General features: G+C 43.8%; 1 protein-coding gene, 1 long non-coding RNA gene and 1 other non-coding gene across 4 annotated transcripts; 1 reads left to right on the forward strand and 2 right to left on the reverse strand.

Annotated features, from left to right (window-relative positions):
- On the forward strand, window positions 1–10,343 carry HAUS4 (HAUS augmin like complex subunit 4). Of its 2 annotated transcripts, none has more exons than XM_027571945.2 (10): window positions 1–160; window positions 1,936–2,007; window positions 3,478–3,620; window positions 3,710–3,841; window positions 4,298–4,432; window positions 5,768–5,864; window positions 7,150–7,295; window positions 7,432–7,562; window positions 8,305–8,373; window positions 8,518–10,343. In XM_027571945.2, exons 2-10 carry the CDS (start codon window positions 1,953–1,955, stop codon window positions 8,699–8,701), a joined length of 1,092 nt encoding a protein of 363 aa, XP_027427746.1. In that variant the 5' UTR covers window positions 1–160; window positions 1,936–1,952; the 3' UTR covers window positions 8,702–10,343. The 2 variants fall into 2 exon arrangements, with proteins under 2 accessions (XP_027427746.1, XP_027427747.1); XM_027571946.2 differs by having other exon boundaries at window positions 1–168; window positions 8,518–9,017.
- Window positions 1,940–26,848, reverse strand: LOC113910105. The gene is made up of 3 exons (XR_003515918.1): window positions 26,706–26,848; window positions 23,995–24,336; window positions 1,940–2,522 (listed from the first exon to the last, which is right to left on the reverse strand). It is a non-coding gene; the product is annotated as an uncharacterized LOC113910105 (long non-coding RNA).
- Window positions 26,685–26,757, reverse strand: TRNAR-ACG. Its single transcript has one exon. It is a non-coding gene; the product is annotated as a tRNA-Arg (tRNA).
- Window positions 26,849–26,904: the final 56 nt, after the last annotated feature.

Here is a 26,904-nt window from a genome sequence, read left to right on the forward strand (position 1 = left end):
TCCCGCGCTGTCCTCCCGGGCCTCTCTTCCCCCAGCCCCAGCGCCCGGCCCGAGTGAGAGGTTCCGGAGCCCGGGCACGGGCGGGGTCGCGGTATAGACGCTGCCGGCCAGCCCGTCCCAGCCCGCTCCGCACGGCCTCGGGAGCTTCAGCTGCCCTCTGGTGTGCAGGTTTGCCTCGGAGGGTGGGCGGGCCGCGCTGCGGGGAGGAGGAGTGCGGGGAGGGTTAGTCCGGCCGCCGCGGCCGCCCTCGCCCTTGGGAATCCTTGGCTGCCCAGACGGAAGGGAAGTAGGCGCCGGAGAGCCCGCTCGGCATTTTGATTCATCTCGGGCCCTGTAAGGGTCACATCTTGTGAAAATACCTGTAAAATCAATTTAACGTTCAGTGCAGCGTGTAAAGACAGCTCTTAAGAATTTAAAAGACGCCTGAGTCAGAACATTTAAATGCTTGGGTCCCCTGTAGCAGCGTTTTAACACGTCTGAGTGCAGAGGGTGGAGAATCGAGCCTGATTGCCGCCTTCGTTCACGCCCGGTAATATTTTAAAAGGGTGAAAGAAAGGCACCCCAAGAAAACCCAAGTGGGCAGTTCCCCTAGGGAGGGAAGAACAGCTGACTTTTGGAAATCTGTGTTGGTCCTCATTTCCGTGTGCGAAATTTGCCTGTAGAACTTAGATCAACGATAAACAGAATTGTTAAAACACTGGGCTTAACTAACTAGTGGCTTTTGTTGACAAGTCGATTGTGTTATTAATTCTTGGTGTCTCAGCCAAGGCAGGATTCATTATCTCCGTTTTGCAGGTGGAAAAACGTTTGGCACACACACAAAAAAACATTTCCCTTAAATTCACACAAAAGGAACTGCAGAGCTGCGAATTAAGTTTTAGCATTCCGACTCCTCATCTGTGTTCCCCCCTGGACCATGTTACAAAATAAATGAGTAGTTGCTTTGATGCTACTCATAAAACGAGGGAGTAAGCCAAATGTTCTGTGAACTTAAAGTGTTAAATCATAATAACCTTCAATGTCTTCTGCTTTGGGAGACTCAGCTGCCCTTTGGAGTTGATACCTTACAGAGAGGTGTGGGTGGAAAAAAAAAAGGAAAATAACGTCAAGGGAAAAATTTAGTCTTCAGAGTCCGCAAACTGTGCCCATGTTTACTGCCCCTTTGTGTTGATGTCATACTTTTCAGTGTACTCCATGTTCTGGCAAAACACCCGACAGCTGCCATCCCAGCCTCAGCTGCATTAACTACACCTTTGCGTTGCTCTTTTGGCACTGACCTCCCTGTCAGTCTTCTTGTCATGGTCTTTCCTCCAGGTGCTCCTTACTAATGCTGTTATGTGAAAACCAGTTGTTGTTTTTCAAGTGTGGAATGATTTGTCACTCCTGAAGGATGATTCGAGAGTTAATGATCAAAAACTACCAACAGATTTTAGATGAAAGGACAAGTTAAAGAAGCTCAAGAAACTATTGTGGAATTTGATAGCTGAGTTATTTGACTGGGGGGAAAAAAACAGACTGACTCTCCCCCCCCCCGCCCCGCCACACACACACACCCCTTTCCCCAATTCACTCATAACCGGAAAACTGCAACCCTATTTTAACTTAGATATAATGTTGAGGGGAGAGGAGCATCCTTCTGTTTAGTGAACTGGAAAATTTTCTTTCCAAAGGAGGCTCCCATTTTTGACAGCTTGGAACAAGTGGAAACATTTATGTGCTTAGAATGCAAATTGTTTTGCCACTTATAAGTCTGCCCATAAAACTTGTACAGGAGCTTGAGACCCAGGGTGTGTGATATAGTCTCTCCCTGTAAAAGGCATCCCTGTGGTCCCTCCCCAGCTTATAGACAACAGAAATTTGAACCCAAGGTAGTTTTCTTGGAGCAGCCACCCAATTTATTTACTTCTTGTTCTTTCACTCGGTTCCATACATAAGAATTTCAAGAAAATCAGATGGCATCCGGAGATTTCTGCTCACCTGGAGAGGGGATGGAAATACTCCAACAAGGTAAGAGCTGCCATTTGAAGGAGGTTTGATGACTTACCCAGAGAGGTCTGAGCCAGGTTCTTGCTTTCTATAATAAAAAGGATTTATAAAGTTCACTATGGTTTCTCACATAAAAGCCGAAGTTCCTGGGGAAACTAGGATACATGAAGATTCTTCGATGCTCTTATTAGAAAACAAATTACACCGGCTCCCATTAAGGACCCGCCTGTGCAGTAGACTAAAAACTCCAGTCGCTTCCATGCTGTATCAGTAGGCATAACCTGAAGAGAAGGGTGGCCAGCAAACTCTGTGAAGGCTTCCTTCCTACCTGGATCTTGAATTTTCTCATATCTTGTACTCCAAAATCTCAGATCCTTACGTATCTTGAATTCTTCCCCTATCTCAAGCCCTTTCTATATCTTGAATCCTTCTGTATCTTGAATTCTTTCCCTATCTCAAACCCTTTCTATATCTTGAATCCTTTAAGAACTTGAATCTTCTATATTTTGAACATTGCCATGTTGATCCTTCAGTGCCTGAGGGGGAGAAAAAAGAGTTCTTATTTTCCAAAAGTGCTTTCTCATGGTCCAAAGAATGAAAGTTTGATTGTTTGGTAAGTAGGAGTAAAACAGAAGACCCCAGCAGAAAGCATGTGAGAAAAGAGATGGAAAGAGAGGCCCTTGAGCTGAGGCTATAACCAGAGGATCCCAGTTTCTTGCACTTTTTCTCATTCTTGTGCTGCTCTGAATTCACATGGGTTACCCAGCTCTGTTTATAATAAGAATTTAATTCAGTTTTTCAGTTACTCCTAAGAGTATACCTTCTTGCAATCTTGCTTATGCAACTAGATCACTTCCAAAGTTGGAACTTTACCTTTGTTTTTTTTCCCTTCCTCAAGAATTCTAGTTATTCAATGTGAATGAAGCATTTGGAGTACTGTGGTGACCCCTACTAAAAGGTCCCTTATTCCTGATTCTATTTGTCTGATACTTTCCAACTGTACTTCCATTTTCTAAGCTCTTAGTTTCATTAGAGACTCATTCCCTAATTCTTGGTTAATATCTTTGTATATATATAGAAATGCATGTTACTTCTGAGTATTGCCTTGAGTTTATTTGTGGGTTTTGTTTTTTTTTTTAACGATTCTATTTATGTATTTGACAGAGAGAGACACAGCGAGAGCAGGAACACAAGCAGGGGTAGTGGGAGAGGGAGAAGCAGGCTTCCGGCTGAGCAGGGAGCCCAATGCGGGGCTCGATCCCAGGACCCTGGGATCATGACCTGAGCCGAAGGCAGACGCTTAACAACTGTGCCACCCACGCGCCCCTTTGTGAGGTTTTTTGAACATTTCATTAGATTTAGAAAACTTCCCTACTAAAACCCTAGGGGTTTTTTGGAAGTGAGTATTAAGCTAAGAGTGATTCTCAATTAAATATGATAGCTTCGTCTTTTTTTTTTTTTTTTTGCCCCTATGGGGGACATCCCATTAAGTGTGCAGCAAACAGCTTCCTCCTTGTAACCTGAGTGAAGAGGACCTGTTACAGAACCCGTACTTCAGCAAACTGCTGCTGGGTCTCTCACAGCACATGGATGAGAGCGGCTTAAGCCTCACCCTGGCAAAGGAGCAGGCTCAGGTAAGAGCCCTGGGAGGAGGGATGATAGGAGGAAGGAAAACTTCCAAGAGAGAAAGAGGTTCCTACCTGGGATTTTTTTGGTTTTGTAGGCATGGAAGGAAGTTCGACTGCATAAGACAACATGGCTGAGGTCTGAGATTTTACAGAGAGTCATTCAAGAGCTGCTTGTGGACTACTATGTGAAGACACAAGACACAAATTTAACTTCTGAGGACAAAAAGGTGAAGCAGGAGAGATGCAGTAGGGGGTAGTTACCAGCTTCAGGAATGACCAGGCCAACTATGGCTTCACCTGATTGTATGCTCTGGGGGAAATAGGAACTTCAGGTAATGGTTATCAAAGAAGAAATGGACTGGGGCCCATGGCTGGCTCGGTGGGTGGAGCGTGTGACTCTTAATCTCAGGGTTGTGAGTTCAAGCCCCACATTGGGTGTAGCTATTACTTAAAAATAAAATCTGTTAAAGGAAGAAGAAGAAATAGACTGTAATTATGGCGGAAGAGGTGGGTGTGTTGTCAGGTTTTGAAAAGAAAGATTGACAGGAGAAGGCACTGGCAGCTGAAGGGTATAAGATGTTTGAGGACTTTGAAAATATGTGAGGAACTGGTTTATGAGGATGGAGGAGGTGGAGGGGGAGAAGTTGTATAGTAACCTCTTTTTGTTTTTTATTCTCTCTCAGTTTCATGAGACCCTTGAACAGCGGCTGCTCGTGACTGAACTGACACGACTGTTAGGTCCCAGCCAGGAGAGGGAAATGCCTCCACTGCTGGGGCTGGAGAAGGCGGACCTTCTGGAGCTCATGCCCTCCTCAGAGGTTGGGGGTGGGCAGATATTGGGACCAAAGAAGTGAAATGACTTAATCTCTCCCATATATTTAAACGTTTTTTTTTGTTACACTTTTGTTTTTGTAAAAATGATACACGTTCACGGGGGCCAAACTCAAATAAGAAAAATGTTACACAGAAGAAAGTAAAAGCTGAAATACTACATCTAGGATTAAGTACAGTATATTATATACAGCTCGACGTAAATAGTATTAGAGCCTCCATGCTTGTATAGTGAATGTAATCTGTTTTTACTTAATATATTTGGGACTTTTTTCAAGTCAATAAATAAATATGAATAAGATGATAGCTCCTAAAGCACTCTTAGCACAGTGCCAGGCACATAGTCTGTGCTCAGTGTTCTTATATCATCAGTTTATTTTGTTTAATTTTATTTATTTATAAAAATTTATTTGACAGGGAGACACAGCGAGAGCAGGAACACAAGCAGGGGGAGTGGGAGAGGGAGAAACAGGCTTCCCGCCGAGCAGGGAGGCCGATGCGGGGCTCGATCCCAGAACCCTGGGATCATGACCTGAGCCGAAGGCAGATGCTTAACAACTAAGCCACCCAGGCACTCCTGTTTTATTTTATTTTTTAAAGGATTTATTTATTTATTAGAGAGAGAGTGCAAGTGAGAGGAGGGGCAGAGGTCGAGAGAGAATCCCAAGCAGACTCCCTGCTGAGCATGGAGCTGACGCGGGGCTCAATCTCACAACCCTGAGATCATGACCTGACCCGAAACCAACTGAGCCACCCAGGTGCCCCTGTATCATCAGTTTAAATCACTGATAGGATTCCATTGTATGGGGGCGCCTGGCTGGCTCAGTCAGTAGAGCTTGCAACTCTTGATCTCAGGGTGGTGAGTTTGAGCCCCACGTTGCGGGGTAGAGATTACATTAAAAAAAATGGATTCCATTGTATGGATGTAGCATAGTTTGCTTAACCTTAATGATGGATATGGTTGTTTCTACATTTTTGCTGTTAGAAACCTCACTGATAGGAACATGCTAGTTCATAAGTGTATTTGCCTTTGTATGATTATCTCCCCAACTATGAGTTCTCAAAGTGGGATCACTCGTCAGAGGATATACACATTAAACAATTGGTACATATTGCCAGTTCCCCACCTTTTCATCAACATAGGGTCTTGACCATCATTTTATTCTTTGCAAATTTGATAGGCTAATAAAAATGAATCTCACTGTTATCTCTTGATGCATTTTCGCTGGTTATCGGTGAGAGTGTTATTACCCTGTACTCATTGGCTGGATCGTAATTCTAATAGTCTATTTGCATCTCTCTTTTTGCTTCTGCGGCTATAGGATTTTGTGTGGATGAGAGCTCGGCTCCCACTGGACGTGGAGGAGCAGCTCAAGAAGAAATGTTTCACCCTGCTCTGCTACCATGACCCCAATTCAGGCAAGTGCTGGCACTCTGCTATGTTCCCAGCTAACTTGCAGGGTTCCTGGTCTGCTCTTCTGAGAAGAATGCACTGAATTTTAGATTTGGGACGGAAGCTAGGAAGCATTGGAGATGCTTATTTGTTTGCTTCCTTGCTGGTAGAATACAAGCAAGGAATTGTGTGAGAACTCCCTTTTCTCTTTTTTTTTTTTTTTAAAGATTTTATTTATTTGAGAGAAAGAGAATGAGAGATAGAGAGCACGAGAGGGAAGAGGGTCAGAGGGAGAAGCAGACTCCCCGCCGAGCAGGGAGCCTGATGTGGGACTCGATCCCGGGACTCCAGGATCATGACCTGGGCCGAAAGCAGTCGCTTGACCAACTGAGCCACCCAGGCTCCCGAGAACTCCCTTTTCTCAGCAAGGTACCAAGTGTCCTCTCACTGCAGGGAAGGATGAGTTCATTTGTCTCCAGAGAATCAGAATGGAATGGGGAAGAAAGTTCAGGCTAATACGTATTCCCTTTATCTTCATTTCTATGACTTAAGAATTAAGGGCCAAATCTGGACTTAAAGGTAAGAGCGAGGGGCACGAAGCTGGCTCAGTCTGAAGAGCATTTGACTCTTGATCTCAGGGTCATGAGTTCGAGCCCCATGTTGGGTGTAGAGATTATTTAAATAAAAAAAAATAATAAAGGTAAGAGCAAAGAGAACTTTATGAGAACTGGGCCATTTTATTATTTTTTTTGTTATTTTTTTTAAAGATTTTATTTATTTGACAGAGAGATAGATAGCAACAGCAGGAACACAAGCAGGGGGAGTGGGGGAGGGAGAAGCAGGCTTCCCACTGAGCAGGGAGCCCGATGCGGGGCTCGATCCCAGGACCCTGGGATCATGACCTGAGCAAAGGCAGATGCTTAACAACTGAGCCACCCAGGCACCCCGAGAACTGGGCCATTTTAACAGGACACCAGAAGCAAACCTGAAGAATTTGTAGGGCTAGATGTGGGATAGCACACTGAAAAATGGCCTTAGAAGGGCAGTAGCAATTAGGGTTTTCCTGTCTAGTCCTCTCTTTTGTTTTATTTTATTATTATTTTTTTAAGATTTTATTTATTTATTAGAGAGAGAGACAGTGAGAGAGGGAGCATACATAAGTAGGGGGAGTGGAAGAAGCAGGCTCCCCACTGAGCAGGGAGCCCGATGCGAGGCTCGATCCCAGGACCCTGGGATCATGACCTACCCAAAGGCAGACGCTTAACCGACTGAGCCACCCAGGCGCCCCTAGTCCTCTGTCTCTTTGCCCAGATTCCGACAGTGAAACCTTGAAGGCAGCAAAGGTGTGGAAACTGGCGGAGGTCCTGGTGGGTGAGAAGCAGCAATGCCAGGATGCCAAGAGCCAGCAGAAGGAGCAGACGGTGCTGCTCGAGAAGAAGAGTGCCACCTACTCCCAGGTTTGTCAGGGCAGTGGGATAGCCTCCTGTGTCTTTTATCCTGGCACCAGGGGCACTTTTGGGGAAGCCAGGGAGTTTTGATCTACCTTCTTTTCTACTGTTGATTTTGCCCTCTTCCTGCCTCCCGGGGGCTCAGGTACTTCTGCGCTGCCTTGCCTTGCTGCAGAGGCTTCTTCAGGAGCACCGGCTTAAGACTCAGTCTGAGCTGGACCGCATCAATGCCCAGTACCTGGAGATCAAGTGCAGTGCCATGATCCTTAAGCTGAGGTGAGCTGTTTGACCCCTGTGGGTCTCAGGAACTCGGTCTCACACACCCTCCCCCTCATCTCTCTTTCCTGTCCGCCATGCCTAGCATCTTATGGGTCTTCAGTTAATGGCACACAGCAGTATTAGCCATTGGATTACCCAGAAGCGTTCAACATTCTTTTCTTTTCTTTTTTTGTAAGATTTATTTATTTTGAGAGCGCAAGCGTGCACTGTGGGGAGGGGCAGAGAGAGAGTCCCAAGCATACTCTGCGCTGAGTGTGGAGCCTGACACGGGGCTCGATCCCACAACCCTGAGATCACAACCTGAGCCAAAACCAAGAGTCAGACGCTCAACTGACTGTGCCACCCAGACGCCCCTTTCAACATTCTTGAGTTTTATTTTATTTCATTTTTAAATTTTATTTATTTATTTTAGAGACATGCGAGTGGGGGGGAGGAGCAGAGGGAGAGGGACAGGCAGACCCCACATTGAGTGCAACATGGGGCTCGGTCTCACGACCCTCAGGCAAAATCAAGAGTTGGATGCTCAACCCACTGAGCCACCCGGGTTCCCCTTGAGTCTTATTTCAAAGCCTTCCAAAATAGGTGCTTTCTTATGAGATATGTTACTCAGGAATTCAGAGTGACCTTGCTTATCCTGTCTCTGCTTAGCCCACACCTTGACCATGGGCAGGTACTATGTCCTGTTCCTAACTCTGCTGCCGTCAGGGACCCTCAGCATTTCTTTTTTCCCCTCTGTCAGGATGGAGGAGCTAAAAATCTTGTCTGACACTTATACTGCCGAGAAGGTGGAAGTTCATCGTCTCATTAGGTGAGAACTCCGAAGGGCCTGGCCCAACTACTCAGGGCTGGTCCCACACTCTCCACACCCACTCATTTTAATGTGTTCACATTCTTGTCTCCTTTCTGAGGAGCCAGATCCTTACGTTGTATCTTCTGTTCCCTGGGCATATAGGGACCGTTTGGAGGGGGCCATTCGCCTACAAGAACAGGACATGGAGAAGTCCCGACAGGTCCTGAGCACCTATGAGGTCCTTGGGGAGGAGTTTGACAGGCTGGTAAAAGAGTACACTCAACTCAAGCAGGCAGCTGAGAACAAGCGCTGGGCCCTCCGGGAGTTTAACAAGGCCTGTCACTGAGCGCTGCCTGGTGGGGTTCCGGCGGCGGACTTCCGCACGGGTGCTGCCTCCCCCTCCTCCTGCTGAAAGGATCACCTCCACCTGAGGCCCACTTTCACTCCGGGAGTGTGGGGACGCTTGCTTGAAACACTGCAATGGGTTAGGCACCATCCTGGTTTTTCTTCCTTGTTTACAGTGACTGAGTCTCTTCTGGGAAATGGAGCAGATTTATATAATTCTCTGTGCAGCTATTTGTCAGTGTTAGCCCTGTATTATATTTGATTATCTCCTGAATAAAGTGATGATGCTTCCTTTGGGCACAGATGAAAAAAACATCAAAGACTAGATGGGTAAGGAGGGGAACTGAGTGGATCCAGATGAACAGATGTGTAATGCTTACGCTAGGAGTGGGAGGTGGGAGTGCCGGCTTGCCCACCTGGAGTCTTAGAGGCTTCATTCTTGGAGAGCAGACATGGATTAAATCTGGCCTTGCTCTTGAAGAACTGTAATATCCAGAGGAGGGCTGGAGGCCACGGTGGGTAGGGGACGATTCTGTCACCCCGGCTGTTCGTGGGACAGTTAGGATAAAGCAGCAGGGTATCCAGCCCTATTACAGGGAGAGACACAAGCCACTTGTGTTCCCAGTTCCCGTGGTGTGGTTTGAGGGTTACTTTTTTCTCTGAAAGCAGAGAGTGGGAAGAAATTGCCCCGTGTGGTTTGAGGGTTACTTTTTTCTCTGAAAGCAGAGAGTGGGAAGAAATTGCCCCGTGTGGCTTGAGGGTTACTTTTTTTTCTGAAAGCAGGGAGTGGGAAGAGATCGCCCCAAGGAACCAAGTTTCACAGCCCACTTAGCTTAGAACAAGGCAGGGCCCTGATGGCATCAAAGTCGGGGACTGAGAACAGAAGCAGAAGATCTCCACCCTTACTTATAAGAGCCTACTCACCTCCTCAAACTACTTTCAAGGGAGACTATTTTGAGGTGTTCTGCTACAATAAATAATGATGGTCTTGGATTGGTTTATAGGAAAAACTAAGGTCTTTAACATAATTTAGATTTTTTTCTATAAATGGTGCTTACTGCCATTTATCTAAAGGAAATGTTGGCCCACACAAAATTCACAAATCACAAACAGATTAATGGAAAAAGTCAGAAATAGTCAATATTGCTTAGTTCTATACTTTTTCTTTTCTCCAACATTTTTGGGGTAGAGTTTCAAACCTACAGAAAAATTAAAAGAATAGTACAATAAACACCAGTATAGTCTTAACAACCCAGATTCAACAATTATTAACATTTTGCTTTTCTCTCTCTCGTCTCCCTCCTACCGCTCTCTCTATGTAGACTGATAAATCTATAGTTGTACAGACTTTTTTCTTCCAGAGCCATTGTATAGTAAGTTACAGATGTGATACATCATTCCCTAAATACTTAAGCAGGCAACTCTTAATAAAGGCATTCCTCTGTATAAGTAATAAAATTATTATCCCTAAAAATTAATAATTTCATGATATCTATTATATAGGTCATATTAAAATTTCCCTAATTTGTTTTCTTGGTCTAGGGTCCATTGAAGGTCTGGGTATTACATTTGGATGTTAGGTTTGTTTTTTCTGTGTTTTTTTTTTTTTTAAGATTTATTTATATTTATTTAACAGTGAGAAGAAAGAGCACAAGCAGGGGGAGAAGGAGAGCAGGCTCCCGGCTGAGCAGGGAGCCCAATGCGGGGCTTGATCCCAGGACCCTGAGATCACCACTTGAGCTAAAGGCAGACGCTTAACCCCAACTGAGCCACCCAGGCACCTCATGCTTTTTTTTTTTTTTTTAATAGGCGCCATGCCAAATGTGGGACTTGAACTCACGACCCCGAGATTGAGAATCACATGCTCTACCAACTGAGCCAGCCGGGTGCCCCTGGATGTTAGGTTTCTTTAATCTCTCTCTTTTTTAAGATTTTTTAACAATTTATTTTACAGAGAGAAAAGAGAGGGAGCACAGGCAGGGGGAGTGGGAGAGGGAGAAGCAGGCTTCCCACTGAGCAGGGAGCCCAATGTGGGGCTTGATCCCAGGACCCAAGGGATCATGACCTGAGCTGAAGGCAGACGCTTAACAACTGAGCCACCCAGGCACCCATTTAATCTCTTTTAAAATAGAACATTTCTGGGCGCCTGGGTGGCTCAGTTGGTTAAGCGACTGCTTTCGGCTCAGGTCATGATCCTGGAGTCTGCTTCTCCCTCTGACCCTTCCCCCTCTCATTCTCTCTCTCTCAAATAAATAAATAAAAGAAAAAAAAACATTTCTCCTACTTTTTTTTTTTTTTTTGGAAGGGGGAGGAGCAGAGGGAGAGAGAATCCCAAGCAGGTTTCATGCCCAGCGGGGAGCCTGATGCAGGGTTTGATCCCATGACCCTGAGATCATGACCTGAGCTAAAATCAAGAGTTGGAGGCTCAACTGACTGAGCCACCCAGGTGCCCCACATACCTTTTTTTTTTTTTTTATTGAAATTAGTTTTTTAAAAAATCCAGTCTGGTTACTTTGTTACTTTGTAGAAAGTCCGGTAGTCCAATTTTTTCCCATGGTGGTTAACTTGCTCTTCTGTCCAATATAGTAGCCACTAGCCACATATAGCTCTTTAAATTCAAATTTAAGTTAATTTAAATGAAAAAATTCAGTAGGTTGGTGGTTACTGTATTGGGTGGTGCAAATATAGAACACTTACATCATTATAGAAAGTTCTGGGGCGCCTAGGTGGCTCAGTTGTTAAGTGTCTGCCTTCAGCTCAGGTCACGATCCCAGGGTTCTGGGATCAAGCCCCGCATCCGGCTCCCTGCTCAGTGGGGAGTCTGCTTCTCCCTCTCCTGCTCCCCCTGCTAGTGTTTCCTCTCTTGCTGTCTCTCTCTCTCTCTGTCAAATAAATAAAATCTTAAAAAAAAAAAAAACTAACCCCTTCCCCCTGCACCCACCCCCTCCCCCTGCTCAGTTGGTAGAGCATGTGACTCTTGATCTTGGGGTCATGAGTTCAAGCTCCATGTTGGGGGTAGAGATTACTTAATAAATAGAAGTTAAAAATAAGCTATTGGGGCACCTGGGCGGCTCAGTCGTTAAGCGTCTGCCTTCGGCTCAGGTCATGATCCCAGGGTCCTGGCGTCGAGTCCCGCATCAGCCTCCCTGCTCAGCGGGAGGCCTGCTTCTCCCTCTCCCACTCCCCCTGCTTGTGTCCCCTCTCTCGCTGTGTCTCTCTCTGTCAAATAGATAAAATCTTAGAAAATAAATAAGCTATTAAAAAAAAAACAAAGTTCTATCGGACAGTGCTATAAGCCTACATTTCCTCTAAACTGGAAGTAGGTCTACAGGCTTTATTAGATTCAGGTTAAACATTTTTGCAGGGGCGCCTGGGTGGCTCAGTCGTTAAGCGTCTGCCTTCAGCTCGCGTCATGATCCCAGGGTCCTGGGATCGAGCCCCACATTGGGCTCCCTGCTCCGCTTCTCCCTCTCCCACTCCCCCTGCTTGTGTTCCTTTTCTAGCTGTGTCTCTCTGTCAAATAAAATCTTTAAAAAAATTTTTTTTTTGCAAAGAATGCTTAATAGATGATATTATGTACTTCACATTATAGCACCCTGGAGCCATATCAGGTTAGAATGTCTCACAATTAATTATGCTGAGTTTGCTTGGTTAAGGTGGTAACTGCCAATCTCATATATGGAATACATTTTCCCTTTGTAGTTAGTAGCATCTAGAGATGAACATCAAAAATCTCAAAATAGTTTTTCCTGATATTTATTATGGCATTCAGCATTTCCTCATTTAATTAGGTACTCATCTTAAACCATACTAGGTTTTGATATTTGAAATAATAAGGATAATAATAAAAAAGAAATGGACCCTGTCTTCAAGGTCTATAATTTAATAGTAGACACATAAAAACAGTCTAGGAATATAAAGTAATAGGAAGTGCAAATGAATATGGTTGAAAACCAAGAGAAGTGGGGCACCTGGGTGGCTCAGTCATTAAGTGTCTGCCTTTGGCTCAGGTCATGATTCCGGGGTCCTGGGATCGAGCCCCGCATCGGGCTCCCTGCTCCACGGGAAGCCTGCTTCTCCCTCTCCTACTCCCCCTGCTTGTGTTCCCTCTCTTGCTGTGTTTCTCTCTGTCAAATAAATAAATAAAATCTTAAAAAAAAAAAAAGTGTACCAGGAATTATAAGGTAGAGTCTTAGTAGGGAAGAGAGCTTTGGTTCAGGCTTTAGAGGTAAGTTTGGGAGGGCGTTTTGGAAAAAGTGACAAAAGACAAGGGAAGGGGTGGTGGGTGAAGACACAGGGTTAGAAATGAGTAAGTAGGAAGAAAGTAGGAAGTAAGCCTTCATCTTAAATAACTGAAATTTGAGAAGAATATCCCATGGCTTCAATCAAGTCCCTGGAGAGCTGGGGTCTGAGAAATGTTTAGATTTCCAGCTACCTGAGAAAGCAAAATGGCTTCCAAGGCAATGGTTTCTGGCCCTGTCTCCCTAAATGACATGGAGCTGGACCGCTAGCTGTTCCTTGTGTTTCCCAAAACCCAAATAAAACCGAACATTTGCTTGTAACAGTACTGCCCAACTATATATAAAAATACATTTATTGGCTTCAAAACAACAACAAAAGGAACCCACACAAATATATAATAGTAAAAAGTAAAAGATTTACCACACCCCCTGAGACACACACACACACAGCCCATTGCCCCAATCCACTACACTAGAGTAACTAGAGTGATTTGGTGAATATTATGCCAGAACTTTTTCTAAATATTTGCAAACATATGTACAGCAATATTAGCTCATATTGTTGGAGTACAGCTACATCATAATGTAACCATTCCCTTCACGAGAGACACTTAGATTGTTTCCAGTTTGCCCTATTACAAAACGCTTAATTGAATACCATTGTACCTGTACCTTGCTCAAGTGTCTGCTTTTTTGGTATTACAGAAAGTCGGTATATTAATTCTAGTAATTTCATGAGGGCGCCTGGGTGGCTCAGTCGTTAAGCGTCTGCCTTCAGCTCAGGTCATGATCCCAGGGTTCTGGGATCAAGTCCCACATTGGGCTCCCTGCCCAGCAGGGAATCTGCTTCTATCTCTGCCCCCCCCCAACCCCCCTTCCCTGCTCGCTTGCTCTCTCTCTCTCTCTCACAAAAATATAGTTTGGTAGAAAAAGTATGGCAAAACTGCCATGGAGGTGGGAGAAGGGACAAGAGGTGTCCAGTGCTGCCCAAAGGGGGCACCACAGCGGTTTGTCTTGGTCCTTTCCTTCCTCACAGTGCCTGGGGATGGCAGGTTCGCAGGAGGTGCCCTTCGCATCAGCTGTTGGCTATTGTGGAAGGGGATTGCAGGGCCAGGGGAGGGGCTGGGTGACAGTGCGAGCCGAAGGTTAGCGTCTTGGACTTCAGTTGCCCTCACTCCCCCTCACACTTTTCCGAAAAGATTCACATTTACATTTACTGCCTCTCCTTTCTTTCACAAGCATCTCTCTCTTCACTTGTCTTTTACCCCACCTGACCAAGAACCCCGTCTTGCTGATTCTTCCTCTATAATGAGAAACAAAATAAATCACCCCCAGAACTTGGGATAGGACTGTTCTCCGTAAGGAAACTCTGGGGCTCTTGGACAAACAAAACCTGTCCCCTCAAGGTTCTCAATGAAGGGTGACTCTCCAGGTCTCTGGGGCAGCGACCCTGCATTCTTCCTCAGCCAGCACAAAGGAAATCCAGCGCCCTCTAGAGGCCAGCCGGATGCTCCCCCAAAGAGAGGGGATTCCCTGAGGTCCAGCCTCTCTGTGGGGCCCCTCAACCCCTGAACAGTCTCTCTACATTACCCATCTTGAAGGACCTGGGCTAGGTTTTGTTAAAGGAACTGGTAGGTCTCCTTATATCTTGAGACAGTGAAGATATAGGAGTCAACTGATAATGGACAAGATTAGCAATCTGTAGAAATAATTTACTGTGAAAAGTGGTTTGTATTCGAGTGGCTGAGGTCTAGCCTAAGTGGTTTTCCTGGTCTAGAAAAATACAACTGAAATTTAGAGAGACCTAAATGTACCAAGCCTGGCTGAAGAAAGGACGTATAATCAAAAGTAAACAATCAGCCTGAATTTAGGAAAGGATTATCCAAAGAGCAAGGTCAGGGTTCTCCAGAGAAACAGAACCTATGATTTATATTATTCTATTCTATTCTATTCTATTCTATTAATTATATTATATTATTTTATTTTATATTAATAATTATATTTTCTATTTATTATATAAAATGAGATTTATTTTAAGGAATTGGCTAATGTGATTGTGGGGCTGGTAATTCTGAAATTTGAAGGGTGGGCTGTAGGCAGGCAACTCAGGGAGAAATGATGCTTGCTGTTTTGAGACAGAATTTCTTCTTCAGTGAGAAACCTCGGTTTTTGCTCTAAAGGCCTTAAACTGGGGCACCTGGCTGGATCAGTTGGTAGAGCATGCAACTCTTTTTTTTTTAAGATTTTATTTATTTATTTGACAGAGAGAGACACAGAGAGAGAGGGAACACAAGCAGGGGGAGTGGGAGAGGGAGAAGCAGGCTTCCCGCGGAGCAGGGAGCCCGATGCGGGGCTCTATCCCAGGACCCTGGGATCATGACCTGAGCCGAAGGCAGATGCTTAACCGACTGAGCCACCCAGGTGCCCTGAGCATGCAACTCTTGACCTCAGGGTCTTGTTGGGGACCCTATATTAGGGGTAGAGTTTACTTAAAAAAAATTAAAAAGAAAAAAAGGCCTTAAACTGATTGGATGAGATCCCCTTTTCATCATCAAGAGTACTCTACTTAAAGTCAGCTGATTGTAGATGTTAACCACATCTACAGAACATCTTCACTGCAGCACCTAGATTAGTGTTTGTTTAAATAACTGGGTACTGGGGCACCTGGGTGGTTCAGTTGTTTATGTGTCTGACTTTGGCTCAGGTCATGATCTTGGGGTCCTGACATGGAGCCCCATGTCAGCCTCCCTGCCCAGTGGGGAGTCTACTTGTCCCTCTCCCTCCTCCCCTCCCCCCTCAAATAAATAAATAAAATCGGGGCTCCACCTGGGTGGCTCAGTTGTCAGGTGTCTGCCTTCAGCTCAGGTCATGATCCCAGGGTCTTGCTCAGCAGGAGGACTGCTTCTCTCTCCCTCTCCCACTCCCCCTGCTTGTGTTCCCTCTCTCATTGTCTCTCTCTGTCAAATAAATAAATAAATAAATAAAATATTTATTTAAAAAAATAAATAAATAACTGGGTACTATAGGCTAGCCAAGTGGACACACATTAACTCACCATCACACAAGTATTCTGGTTTTCTTCCAGCCCTAAACCTGTTTGAAAGAGACACTGAACTGGGGATATAAGTTAGGTTACTGGAGAGAGGGGCTACATTGGGGGCAGGAACAAGGCCTGATTGCAAGCTCTCTTCATAAAACAAGAGCTTTGAAACCTTATTAGGTGCCAGATATGATTTCTAAGCACTTTGTATGTAGTAAGTCATTCAATTATATCACAGCAAACTTCCGAGGTGAGTACTATTACCATCCCCACTTTATAAATCGGGAAACTCAGTAAGGTGTGGAGAGATGGGGTAACTGGTAAAATTTCACAAAACTTGTAACTTGAAGAGGACTGGCATGAACCCATACAGTTTGGTTCCAGAACCTGCTGTCCTGAGACCCTGTGATACCTTAGGTCCAAGTATGTATCTTCCAAGCAACATCATGTTTACTGATTTGGTTATCCCTGACTCTGGGAAGAGGATGCCCCACACATCAGATGAATATCCCTGTCACTAGAAAGCATTATCCTCCCAAGTACTTTGGCAATACAGTATAAATACTAGTCTCTAGTGAGTTTGCAGGGAGTTGGAGACACAGAGGACTACTGGCAAATAGAGGCTCTGGATCTACAAAGCTGGGCCAGACCCTGAAGACCTTGCCAGTGTCCTCCTGCCACCCCGTGAGGTCATTGGGCACCTTTCCCCTGCTGCTGCCCCATCCTACACAGGTCCTCATTTTGGGCCTTGCCAATTGTCCTGTCTCTCCTCTCATACGCCTCTGTTGGGCCAATTTTTATAATGATTCTAATTTGCTTTTCATAAGTATTTTGTAATTTTCACTTTGTTTTGTCATTTCTTTTTCTTTCTTTTTTTTTTTTTTTTGTCATTTCTCCAAAGACAGTCCACATAGCTTAGCTGTGGATTCAAGTCCTCAGGGTGAAGCTCCACTTTCCAACCTTTCCCCCCATTTACACTCACTACTTACCCTCCACCACCCCCATGGGCTGACTCACCCTTTCATGCTTCCCTGTGCTTGTTACAGTTCTATCTACCTGGCACAACTCTTGGCTCATAAAATCCTATCATCTCTGAGGCCCACCTCAAGTTCTGCTTCCCCAGTGTCATTCCAGGTAGAAAAGGTCTACCATTTAAATCCCCACAGCTTTGTCACAACTTCTTTAATGGGCTTGCATGCGAGGAGCTTGAATTTTCATCACAATATTGGGAGGTATGTTTGTTTATTTATCTATTTTGAATGGGTATGGTTGTATTCCAATAAAACTTTATTTGCAAAAAAAAAGGCAGCATGCCAACTGCCAGAGTTTGCTAACTCCCGCCCCAGGCCTCTTCTGGCCTAAGGAAAAATAGGAGGTCACGCTGGCACTTATTATTTCTTCTCCACTCCTTACCACCTTCATGCCTCTGCCTTTATGAAGACCCCACGGCGATGGAGAACAGAAAGCAGACACCACCCATTTCGCCTGGTGGTTCTTCCAGGACTACATCAGAGCTCTGATGGGGATGGAGGCCGATGGATAGGGAACCCAGCCAACACCACCTGATTGCTTTTTAAAGTAGTGAGGACGTGTGCACTGGACCATTTTTACCCTCGAGAGGGTCACTGCCCTTGGGAGCTCAGGGAGGTGTGTTTAATCCTATCTACAGAAGCATCAGAAACTCTTGGAGGGCAGCTGCTTGTAAACCAAGTGTTCTCATGTCAGGACTCCTCTACTCTCAACGATTTTATTTTATTTTTAAAGATTTTTTTTATTTATTCATGAGAGACGGGGGGGGGGTGGTGGGGAGAGAGAGAGAGAAGCAGAGGGAGAAGCAGGCTCCCAAGGAGCAGGGAGCCCGATGCGGGACTCGATCCCAGGACCCTGGGATCATGACCTGAGCCGAAGGCAGACGCTTAACCATCTGAGCCACCCAGGATCCCTACTCTCAACGATTTTAAAGGACACCAAGAACTTTTGTTTATGTAAGTTTTATCTATAGATATTTTTCATATTAAAAATCAAAATGGAGAGAATATCAACTGTGTTTTTCTGAAGACGATCAGAAAAAAAATATTTGTTTTTTTTTTAAGGTTTTATTTATTTATTCATGAGAGAAAGAATGAGAGAGAGGCAGAGGGAGAAGCAGGCTCCCCACGGGGCAGGGAGCCCGATGTGGGGAGCCCGATGTGGGATTTGATCCCAGGACCCTGGGATCACAACCTGAGCTGAAGGCAGACATTTAACCGACTGAGCCACCCAGGCACCTAAAAGCTGTTTGGTTTTATTGAGCATGGAGTTTCTTGAATGTAACCCTTTGCCAAGGTGGAGTCATGTAGTATCCAAGTTCCATTAAGTCACAACTGCTTTGATCTTTAAGTATGATCTTGGGGCACCTGGGTGGCTCAGTCAGTTGGGCATCTGCCTTCGGCTCAGGTTATGATCTCAGGGACCTGGAATGGAGCCCCACATTGGCGGGGAGTCTGCTTCTGCCCCTCCCTCTGCCCCACTCCTGCTCCTCTATCTCTCTCTCTCTCTCAAATAGATAAATAAATCTTCTTGAATATGATCTTGATTAGATCTCAAGTTTGCGAAAGCAGTACTTAGTCCCTGGTGGCAGACATAGAACCAAAAGAACTTTCTGTATCATGTCAGAGGGGAAGAAGTAGTAAATAATGAGTAAGGGTTGAACAGTTTTCTAGTATTCATTGAAACTTGATTTCCTTCCTACTACAGATAAAATGCCATGTGGTAATATCAAGTATATGAATTTCAAGCCTATGTTTTTAGAACAGAAACTTTTTATTCAGAAAAAGTCAAAGATAATCACCTGAAGTTTACTTGGACGTCACTTAAAAAACTTATTTATTTTAGTTTATTTTATTATGTTAATCACCATACATTACATCATTAGTTTTTGATGTAGTGTTCCGTGATTCATTGTTTGTGTGTAACACCCAGTGCTCCATTCAATATGTGCCCTCCTTAATACCCATCACCAGGCTAACCCATCCCCCCCCACCTCCCCTCTAGAACCCTGTTTGTTTCTCAGAGTCCATAGTCTCTCATGGTTCGTCTAAAAAACTTTTAGGGGTGCCTGGGTGGCTCAGTCATTAAACGTCTGCCTTGGGCTCAAGTCATGATCCCAGGGTCCTGAGATCGAGCCCCGCATCGGGATCTCTGCTCCGTGAAAAGCCTGCTTCTCCCTCTCCCCCTGCTTGTGTTACCTCTCTTGCTGTGTCTCTCTCTGTCAAATAAATAAAAATCTTTAAAAAAGAAGCTTTTATTTTATTTTTTATTTTTAAAGATTTTATTTATTTATTTGACAGAGAGAGAGAGAGGGAACACAGCAGGGGGAGTGGGAGAGGGAGAAGCAGGCTTCCTGCGGAGCAGGGAGCCTGATGCGGGGCTTGATCCTGGGACTCGATCCTGGGATTCCGGGATCATGACCTGAGCCGAAGGCGGTCGCTTAACCAACTGAGCCACCCAGGCGCCCCTAAAAAACTATTTTAAAGACTAAAGAAACTAATAAAATAGAGAAGTTGTCATTGTTAGAGAAAAGCAAAGAAAAAATCCAGGTAATCTAAATTGGACTTTGAAATGTGATTGGATATTTACATGTTGAAATGATGTATCTGATATTCCAGACATTCATAATAAACTGAATAAACTGAATATTTTCCCAATCAAAAAAATTAAAACTGAGAAAATTTTAAAGAATTTGTTTATTAATTCATTAAAAAATAAGCCCATTGTATGTTAACATAAATAATACATTTTTTAAAGATTTTATTTACTTGAGGGGTGCCTGGGTGGCTCAGTTGTTAAGCATCAAATAAATAAATAAAATCTTTAAAAAAAGATTTTTTTTTCTTTTAGATTTTATTTATTTGACAGAGAGACAGCAAGAGAGGGAACACAGGCAGGGGGAGTGGAGAGGGAGAAGCAGGCCTCCCGCAGGGCGGGGAGCCTGGAAAAAAAAGATTTTATTTGAGAGCAAGAGAGAGAGAGCACGCATGAGCAGCGGGGAGATGTAGAGGGAGAAGGAGAAACAGACTCCCCCCTCCCCCCAATCAGGGAGCCTGATATGCACTTGATCCCAGGACCCTGGGATCATGACCTGAGCTAAAGGCAGACGCTTAACCAACTGAGCCACCCAGGTGCTCCAATAAAACATTTTAATTAAAAAAGTGTATTTTCGGGCGCCTGGGTGGCGTGATACGTGGCTTTGGTTGAATAAAGAAAACCTGGCCCCACACAGACATGTAGGAGATCCTCAGGCACCTCCTGAAAAGGGTCTCAGGGAGACCCAAGGTCTTTGGACCACATTTTGGGAAAGGTAAAAGGAAAAGCAGTGAGTTGGGAATCAGAAGAACTGGATTCTCATTCTGGCTCCTCCATTTAACTGAAGTATATCTTTGTTCAAGATACTTAACCTCAGTTTTCTCATCTACAGAATGGGTGTATCAATAATTCCTCCCCCAGAAGATTATGTCCTGAGGATTAAGTGAGATAATATATTTAAAGTGCCTGGCATGAGATAGGACTGAACAAATATTAGTATGTGTAGGAGGGCTATTACGTTGGTGCTCCGAAGTGAGAGTGACTGCTGAAGACAGGACAGTGTGAGGGGCCTGGAGAGAGGGATGGGGTCTTCAACAGAAAGAAGGATGCAAACAAGCAGAAAGCCCAGGGGGAGGGCACAGGTTTTATATTCATTTTTTAAAACGTCTTCCCTATAATATAAACATGTTTATTACAGAAAATTTGGAAAATACCATTTTTTCCCCACATATCAAAGTCATTATGTACAGTTTGTAATCTTTGTCACAGAAGAGCATATCATTGAGTGCGCCTCCATGTTATTAAATTTTCTCTGGCTACATTGATTTTAATGGCTGCTTAAGATTTCATTGCATGGATGATTTATTTAACCATACCCCTATAGGATATCCAACTTGTTGTTTTACATTCTTTGTAATCATAAAAAAAAATTGCTACACTAAGCATTTCTCTTAATTAATCTTTGTCCTAGTTTGTGAAGATTGTCTAGGATAGCTTTCTAGAAGGAAAATTATAGATGATATGCCTTAACGTTAAGATCAAAGGCTCTGGAGTCAGTTGACCTAAGTTTGCACCCCATCTAAACCCCTTTTTAGGGGGGCAAATCGCTTTATCTTTCTAAGACCAAGAGAATAATACCTCCTACCTCACAGGGTTCTTGGGAATGTAGAGTGCTTTTCATAAACCTGTCACAAAATAAGGGCTCAGTAGGTGTTAGATGATTTTATTATTACAAATTAAATCATATATTTAATCACAAACATGCATACACATATAACTGGTCTGTTTCTGGGCTACTGGTTTAGCTCTTTTATTCTCTCTATTCTTACACCAACTGAACGTTGTCGCCCTTTATTTATATACTGCTTATTTCATAAAAGGTTTAAGGTAAAGGGCTTAAAATAGAGAGTCAGTTCCTCCTCCTTTCTCCTCTTTTTTTGAATTTTCTTTGCTTTTCTTGTCTGATTTTTATTGCAGATGAACAGTAGAATCATTTTATCAAGTAACAAGAGATTCCATTAGAGTTGTGATTGAATGTTGTAAAAGCAAGAAATTAATTTGGTAAGAATTGACATCTTTATAACATTCCTTTTTTTTTTAAAGAACATGGCTTGTCTCTCCATTTTTTTCATTGTATCTCTCAGCAAAACTGTAATTTTCTTTATATAGGTTCCTCACTTTTTAAATTTTTTTTAAAATTTTTTTTAAAGATTTTATTTATTTATTTGAGAGAGAGAATGAGATAGAGAGCATGAGAGGGGAGAGGGTCAGAGGGAGAAGCAGACTCCCTGCTGAGCAGGGAGCCCGATGTGGGACTCGATCCTGGGACTCCAGGATCATGACCTGAGCTGAAGGCAGTTGCTTAACCAACTGAGCCACCCAGGCGCCCCCTCACTTTTTTTTTTTTTAAAGATTTTTATTTATTTATTTGACAGAGAAAGACACAGTGAGAGAAGGAACACAGGCAGGGGAGTGGGAGAGGGAGAAGCAGGCTTCCAGCCGAGCAGGGAGCCCGATGTGGGGCTCAATCCCAGGACCCTGGGATCATTTCCCGAGCCGAAGGCAGACGCATAAGGACTGAACCACCCAGGCATCCCAGCTTCCTCACATTTTGCAGGAAGGTGCCAGCTAAGCACTTTATAGCTGCGTTATTGTTACCATTGTGAATGAGAAAAAACTAATCACAGTATTGAAGGGTTATTGTGTGCAGGGTAGGTTCTCAATGTTTTACTATTTTTAACTAATTTAAACTTAACTAATCCTCCTAACAGCGTTATGAGATAAGAACTATTATTTACATTCTCATTTTATGGATGAGGAAACTGAGGCCAGAGAGATTATGTTCATGTAGTTAGTAAGTTGATGAACAGAGCTTTAACCATCTGGCCCCACCGTCCATGATCTTAACTATCATGTTATTGGGATATTTTTATTAATTATGCCTTCTGACTGGTTATTCTTAGCATTTAAAAGGCTACAGATTTGTATTGTATTTGTCATGTATCAAGTACTTTTCTGAATTCTATTATTAATTCTCATCATTTTAACATTGATTCTCATGGATTCTCTATGTATACAATCATATCATCTACAAACAGTGATAAATTTGTCTCTCTCTTTCCAAAAGTTATAACCCCCTTTTAAAATTTCCAGCCTATTGTATTTGATTTTTCAGACTAATACTAAATAACACAGTTATGAGACTAGACATTCTTGTTTTTACATAAATTGTTGACTTCATATATATACATGTGTTTATATATGAAGAATATTAAGACTATTTGGAGTGTTTATAGCAAATGGAATTGACTTGCCACATTCTCTTTGGTGACTATTAAAATGATCAGATTTTTTTTCTTTTTTTTTTTTTCTAATAGGGGAAAGGAAGCCTCAGTGGAGAGTTAGGCTCAATTCATTTTTTTTTTTTAAAGATTTTATTTATTTATTTGAGAGAGAGAGAGAGCACATGAGACGGGGGAGGGTCAGAGGGAGAAGCAGACTCCCTGCTGAGCAGGGAGCCCGATGTGGGACTCGATCCCCGGGACTCCAGGATCACAACCCGAGCCGAAGGCAGTCGCTCAACCAACTGAGCCACCCAGGCGCCCAATCAGATGTTTTTCTTGTTTGGTTTATTTTTGACCTTTTATATAAATAAATTTCCTAATACCTAATCTTGTCTTAAGTCCCAAGATTAAACCCTACTTGGTTTGTATGTAATTATTATATTAACATACTGCTGTCTTTTATATGTTAATCTTAAATGTTTTAGGATTTTTACATTTATATTCATAAGTGAGATTGGTCTAAGAGGGTTTTTTTGGGGGGGCTTCTGCTGACAGGTTTTGATATTCGGTATACTCTGGCTTCATAAACAAATCGGGTAGTTTTCCATCTTTTTCTGTGTTCCCTGAACAATTTCTACTTTCTATTCATTTTGACAGATAAACACTGTATAATAGAGCTGACAAGGAAGATAATGCAAATCGGCACAGATTATTTTGCCTCAGTAACTCTGCCACTTTGGTAGCTGCAGGACAGCCTTGATTGCACAGAAGCAATCTGGAGCAGTAGGAGGGTCAAACGGCCTTTATTTTGGTGTGGAAGAGTCTAGCTGGCTGGGCAGGCACAGAGGTGAGTGAAGGGGCGCTGGGGAGGGAGGCAAGTGCTGAGGGAGGAGTGGAGCACCAGAGATGAAGGGAGTATTTACAATGGGCTGGAGTTGTTTAAACAAGGTCACAAAAACAGGATCAGGTAAAAGAACTGGGCCTGGAGGTGAGGAATGTGGGGGGGGGGCGTTGAGGGGCAAGGGGAGAATTATCTGCGAGAGGATACTCTTTCCTTTCCAGAAAAGTTTCCAAGGTTCTGCCTGTTGGTCACTGGTTCCTGTTGGAGAAAGTACCATTATTTCTCACCCAGAGTATTTGACCCTCTGTCCTACCATCTCCCTACCTTTTCATCTCAGCCAAGGCTTGCATCCAGTAGGCGTTCCATCGGCAACTTAACATGCTTCTGAGCACAAGAGTTCAGCATGGAGGTCAGAGTAGAGGGAGGCCAAACAGAAGACAGACTTCCCCAATTCTGACTTTATCCTTAGGGCCAAGTCCTTTACAAGGTGCTCTATTTCTTTTTCACTCCTTCGCTTCTGCTTCTCTCTGGCTCATATAGGCAGCCCCACAGTACCTGCTGTTTTTAGAAGCCACAGGAAAGTGCTGTCGGAAAGGCGGGGAGCATGGTGGTACAGAATTACTGGGAACTGTTCAACATCATGCTTGCCATAGAGCTGAGGCCATTCTGAATGACAAAACAAAGGCATCACAGACAAATGAAATTCAGCCATGTGAAGTTATTTTAAGGTCATCCAGAAATTCCAGGCTCTTTTTGCACAAGTTCTTTTGAAAATTACTTTAACTGATGGCAAAACTGACATTACTTTTTACAGATATTTCTCTCTCCCTCTTACCCATGGATGGGTTAGTTAACAACCAAAAGAGCAGCCACCAGCTTGACATCAGGAGGAAGATGCCAGGAGCACAGATGGTCCACAGCCCAGGTAATTAGCTTCTGAAGAAACAACATCTAGTAAGTCTTCTCCGAATGGAGAGTTTGGTTGGGCATAGCTGGGGCAGAGAACAAGCCAGCCTCCTCAAAATTCTTTACCTCTTAAAATGTCGGTGGAGCACTCACCCACTTCCTGTGGACATCCATCTACTCATAAGACTTGCAGGGAAGAATTCCAAGTAAATATTGTTGACACTCCACCCTAAAGGAGGTTAAGCATAATTCCCTACTCCTTAAGTGTGGGATGCACATGGTGACTTCCTTCCAATGAGCACCGGATGGAAGGGGGTGGGGAGAGTATAATTTTACAATGGAGGAACCTGATAAACACTACTTTTGCCAGGTGATAAAGGTCAACATCAACAGTCATAAATTATGTTGATAGTATGTACTATTGATATGATTGTATGAAAATGACACTTTGTGATTTTCCTTCCCAAACCCATAATCCCAGTCTAATCATGAGAAAACAATCAGACAAATTCCAGTAGCGGGGCATCCTATAGTATGCCTGACCAGTACTTCTCAAAACTATCAAGGCCACGAAAAACGAGGAACACCTGAGAAACCTGACACAGTCCAGAGGAGCCTAGGAGACATGACAACTATATGTAATATGGTATTGTGGATAGGATCTTGGAACAGAAAGAGGATATTAGGTAAACACTAAGGAAATCTGAATAAACTATGGACTTTAGTTAATAATAATGTATCAGCATTGGTTCATGAATTGTAATAACATTACATTAACCATACATGTTAAGAAACCTGTGGGCAGCTATATGGGAACTTGCTGTACCATCTGTGGAACTTTTCTGCAAATCTAAAACTGTTTTAAGAAATAAAGCCTAGGGATGCCTAGGTGTCTCAGTCGGTTGAGTGTCTGCCTTCGGCTCCGGTCATGATCCTGAGGTCCTGGATGGAGTCCGTATTGGGCTCTTCACTCAGTGCGGAGCCTGCTTCTCCCCGACTGACGCTCCCCCTGCTTGTACTCTCTCTCTGACAAATGAATAAAATAAAATGTTAAAAAAAAAAAAAAAGCCAAGTAGTAGTTGTTGTTGGTAGTTGCTGTAGTAGTAATATCTGCAAGAATTAAATGAAGTCTAAGATGGGACAAAAGCACTTCCAACCCCTTTAGGCTTCATAGGCATTTCTTTAAGTTGTTTGGCTTTTGGATTTTCATCCTTCCGGAGCACTTACATTGCACCCAAGGCTCTTTAGAGCTTATCCTATCCACACACTTACCATGTTTCCAAAGACTTTGTCCCCGACGGGCCAGGATAATCTCATTCAGTCTCGTGGCTTCTGTTACTACCTCTCTTCTGGCCATTTCCAAATCTTGTGTGGTTCACCTCACTGTTCATCCAACTCTCTATTACACAGCGCCCCCTAGGCGTCCAATTAATTCAGCATTTCCAAACCCGAACTCTCTTTTCCCTAAACCCACTTCCTTCTTGTTTCACTCACAGAGAGGCCAGAACCCAGATTCCTCTTTCTTACGGCTCCCTGCCAGGCAGTCCCTAAGTTCTGTCAACCTCTCCTTCTTTGGGCCTTTTGTACTGTGTTCTCCTTTCCATCCCCGCTGCCAGGCCCTCAACACCTCTGGGCTCTCTGCCTTCAGCCATTCCCTTTCTCTTCCCTGTGTCTTTCCTTGCTTCATTCTTCTTCCGTTCCGTCCCTCTAGCAAGAATGTATTTTCCCAGGTCTCCGCCGGGCAGTTCATCACTCCTCTCCGCTGTAATTCCTCACTATGAACGAATGTGTGTGTGTGTGTGTATTTACCTTTTGTGTTTGAGATACAGCATCATGAGGAATTAGTGGCTGAGTTGACACAATCTACTTGTAAATCATACTAAGGCCCATCAAAGTCCATTTTAAGAGCACCAGCCACTCGGAGTTAGTTAACAGAAAAAGCTGCCATAAGATGGCTGCAGAACTCAATCAAATTAAGACCTGAAATATGAAGGCGTGGAAAGATTAACAAGGGAACTTCCGAAAGTATAAGGAAAGGAAGGGAGATTTAAAAGATGCTGCTTACGACCGTATAACCATGAGATGCAATAAAGAAGCCTCAGTCCCACCGAGCCAGCCAGGAGTCGAACCTGGAATCTTCTGATCCGTAGTCAGACGCGTTATCCATTGCGCCACTGGCCCTGAGACAATTACACTTTCCTCAGTGATGATACTTCAAGCTTATACTGCGGGGTTTCATGGGACGTGTAGTCCCTTAACGGAGGTCCATGAGTGCACGAAGCATTATGGGAGATTGAAGTTCGTCGAGAACCAGCCCCTGAGATTGGT

This window comes from Zalophus californianus, chromosome 6 (genome assembly GCF_009762305.2).
Source record: "Zalophus californianus isolate mZalCal1 chromosome 6, mZalCal1.pri.v2, whole genome shotgun sequence".
NCBI lineage: Eukaryota > Metazoa > Chordata > Mammalia > Carnivora > Otariidae > Zalophus > Zalophus californianus.

What these genes read in the sequence shown, in the direction of transcription:
- HAUS4 (XM_027571945.2), top strand. Translation starts at nt 1,953, where the DNA reads ATGGCATCCGGAGATTTCTGCTCACCTGGAGAGGGGATGGAAATACTC. An exon ending in GATGGAAATACTCCAACAAG is followed by an intron (nt 2,008 to 3,477) that starts GTAAGAGCTGCC and finishes CATCCCATTAAG; the next exon opens with TGTGCAGCAAACAGCTTCCT. An exon ending in TAACTTCTGAGGACAAAAAG is followed by an intron (nt 3,842 to 4,297) that starts GTGAAGCAGGAG and finishes ATTCTCTCTCAG; the next exon opens with TTTCATGAGACCCTTGAACA.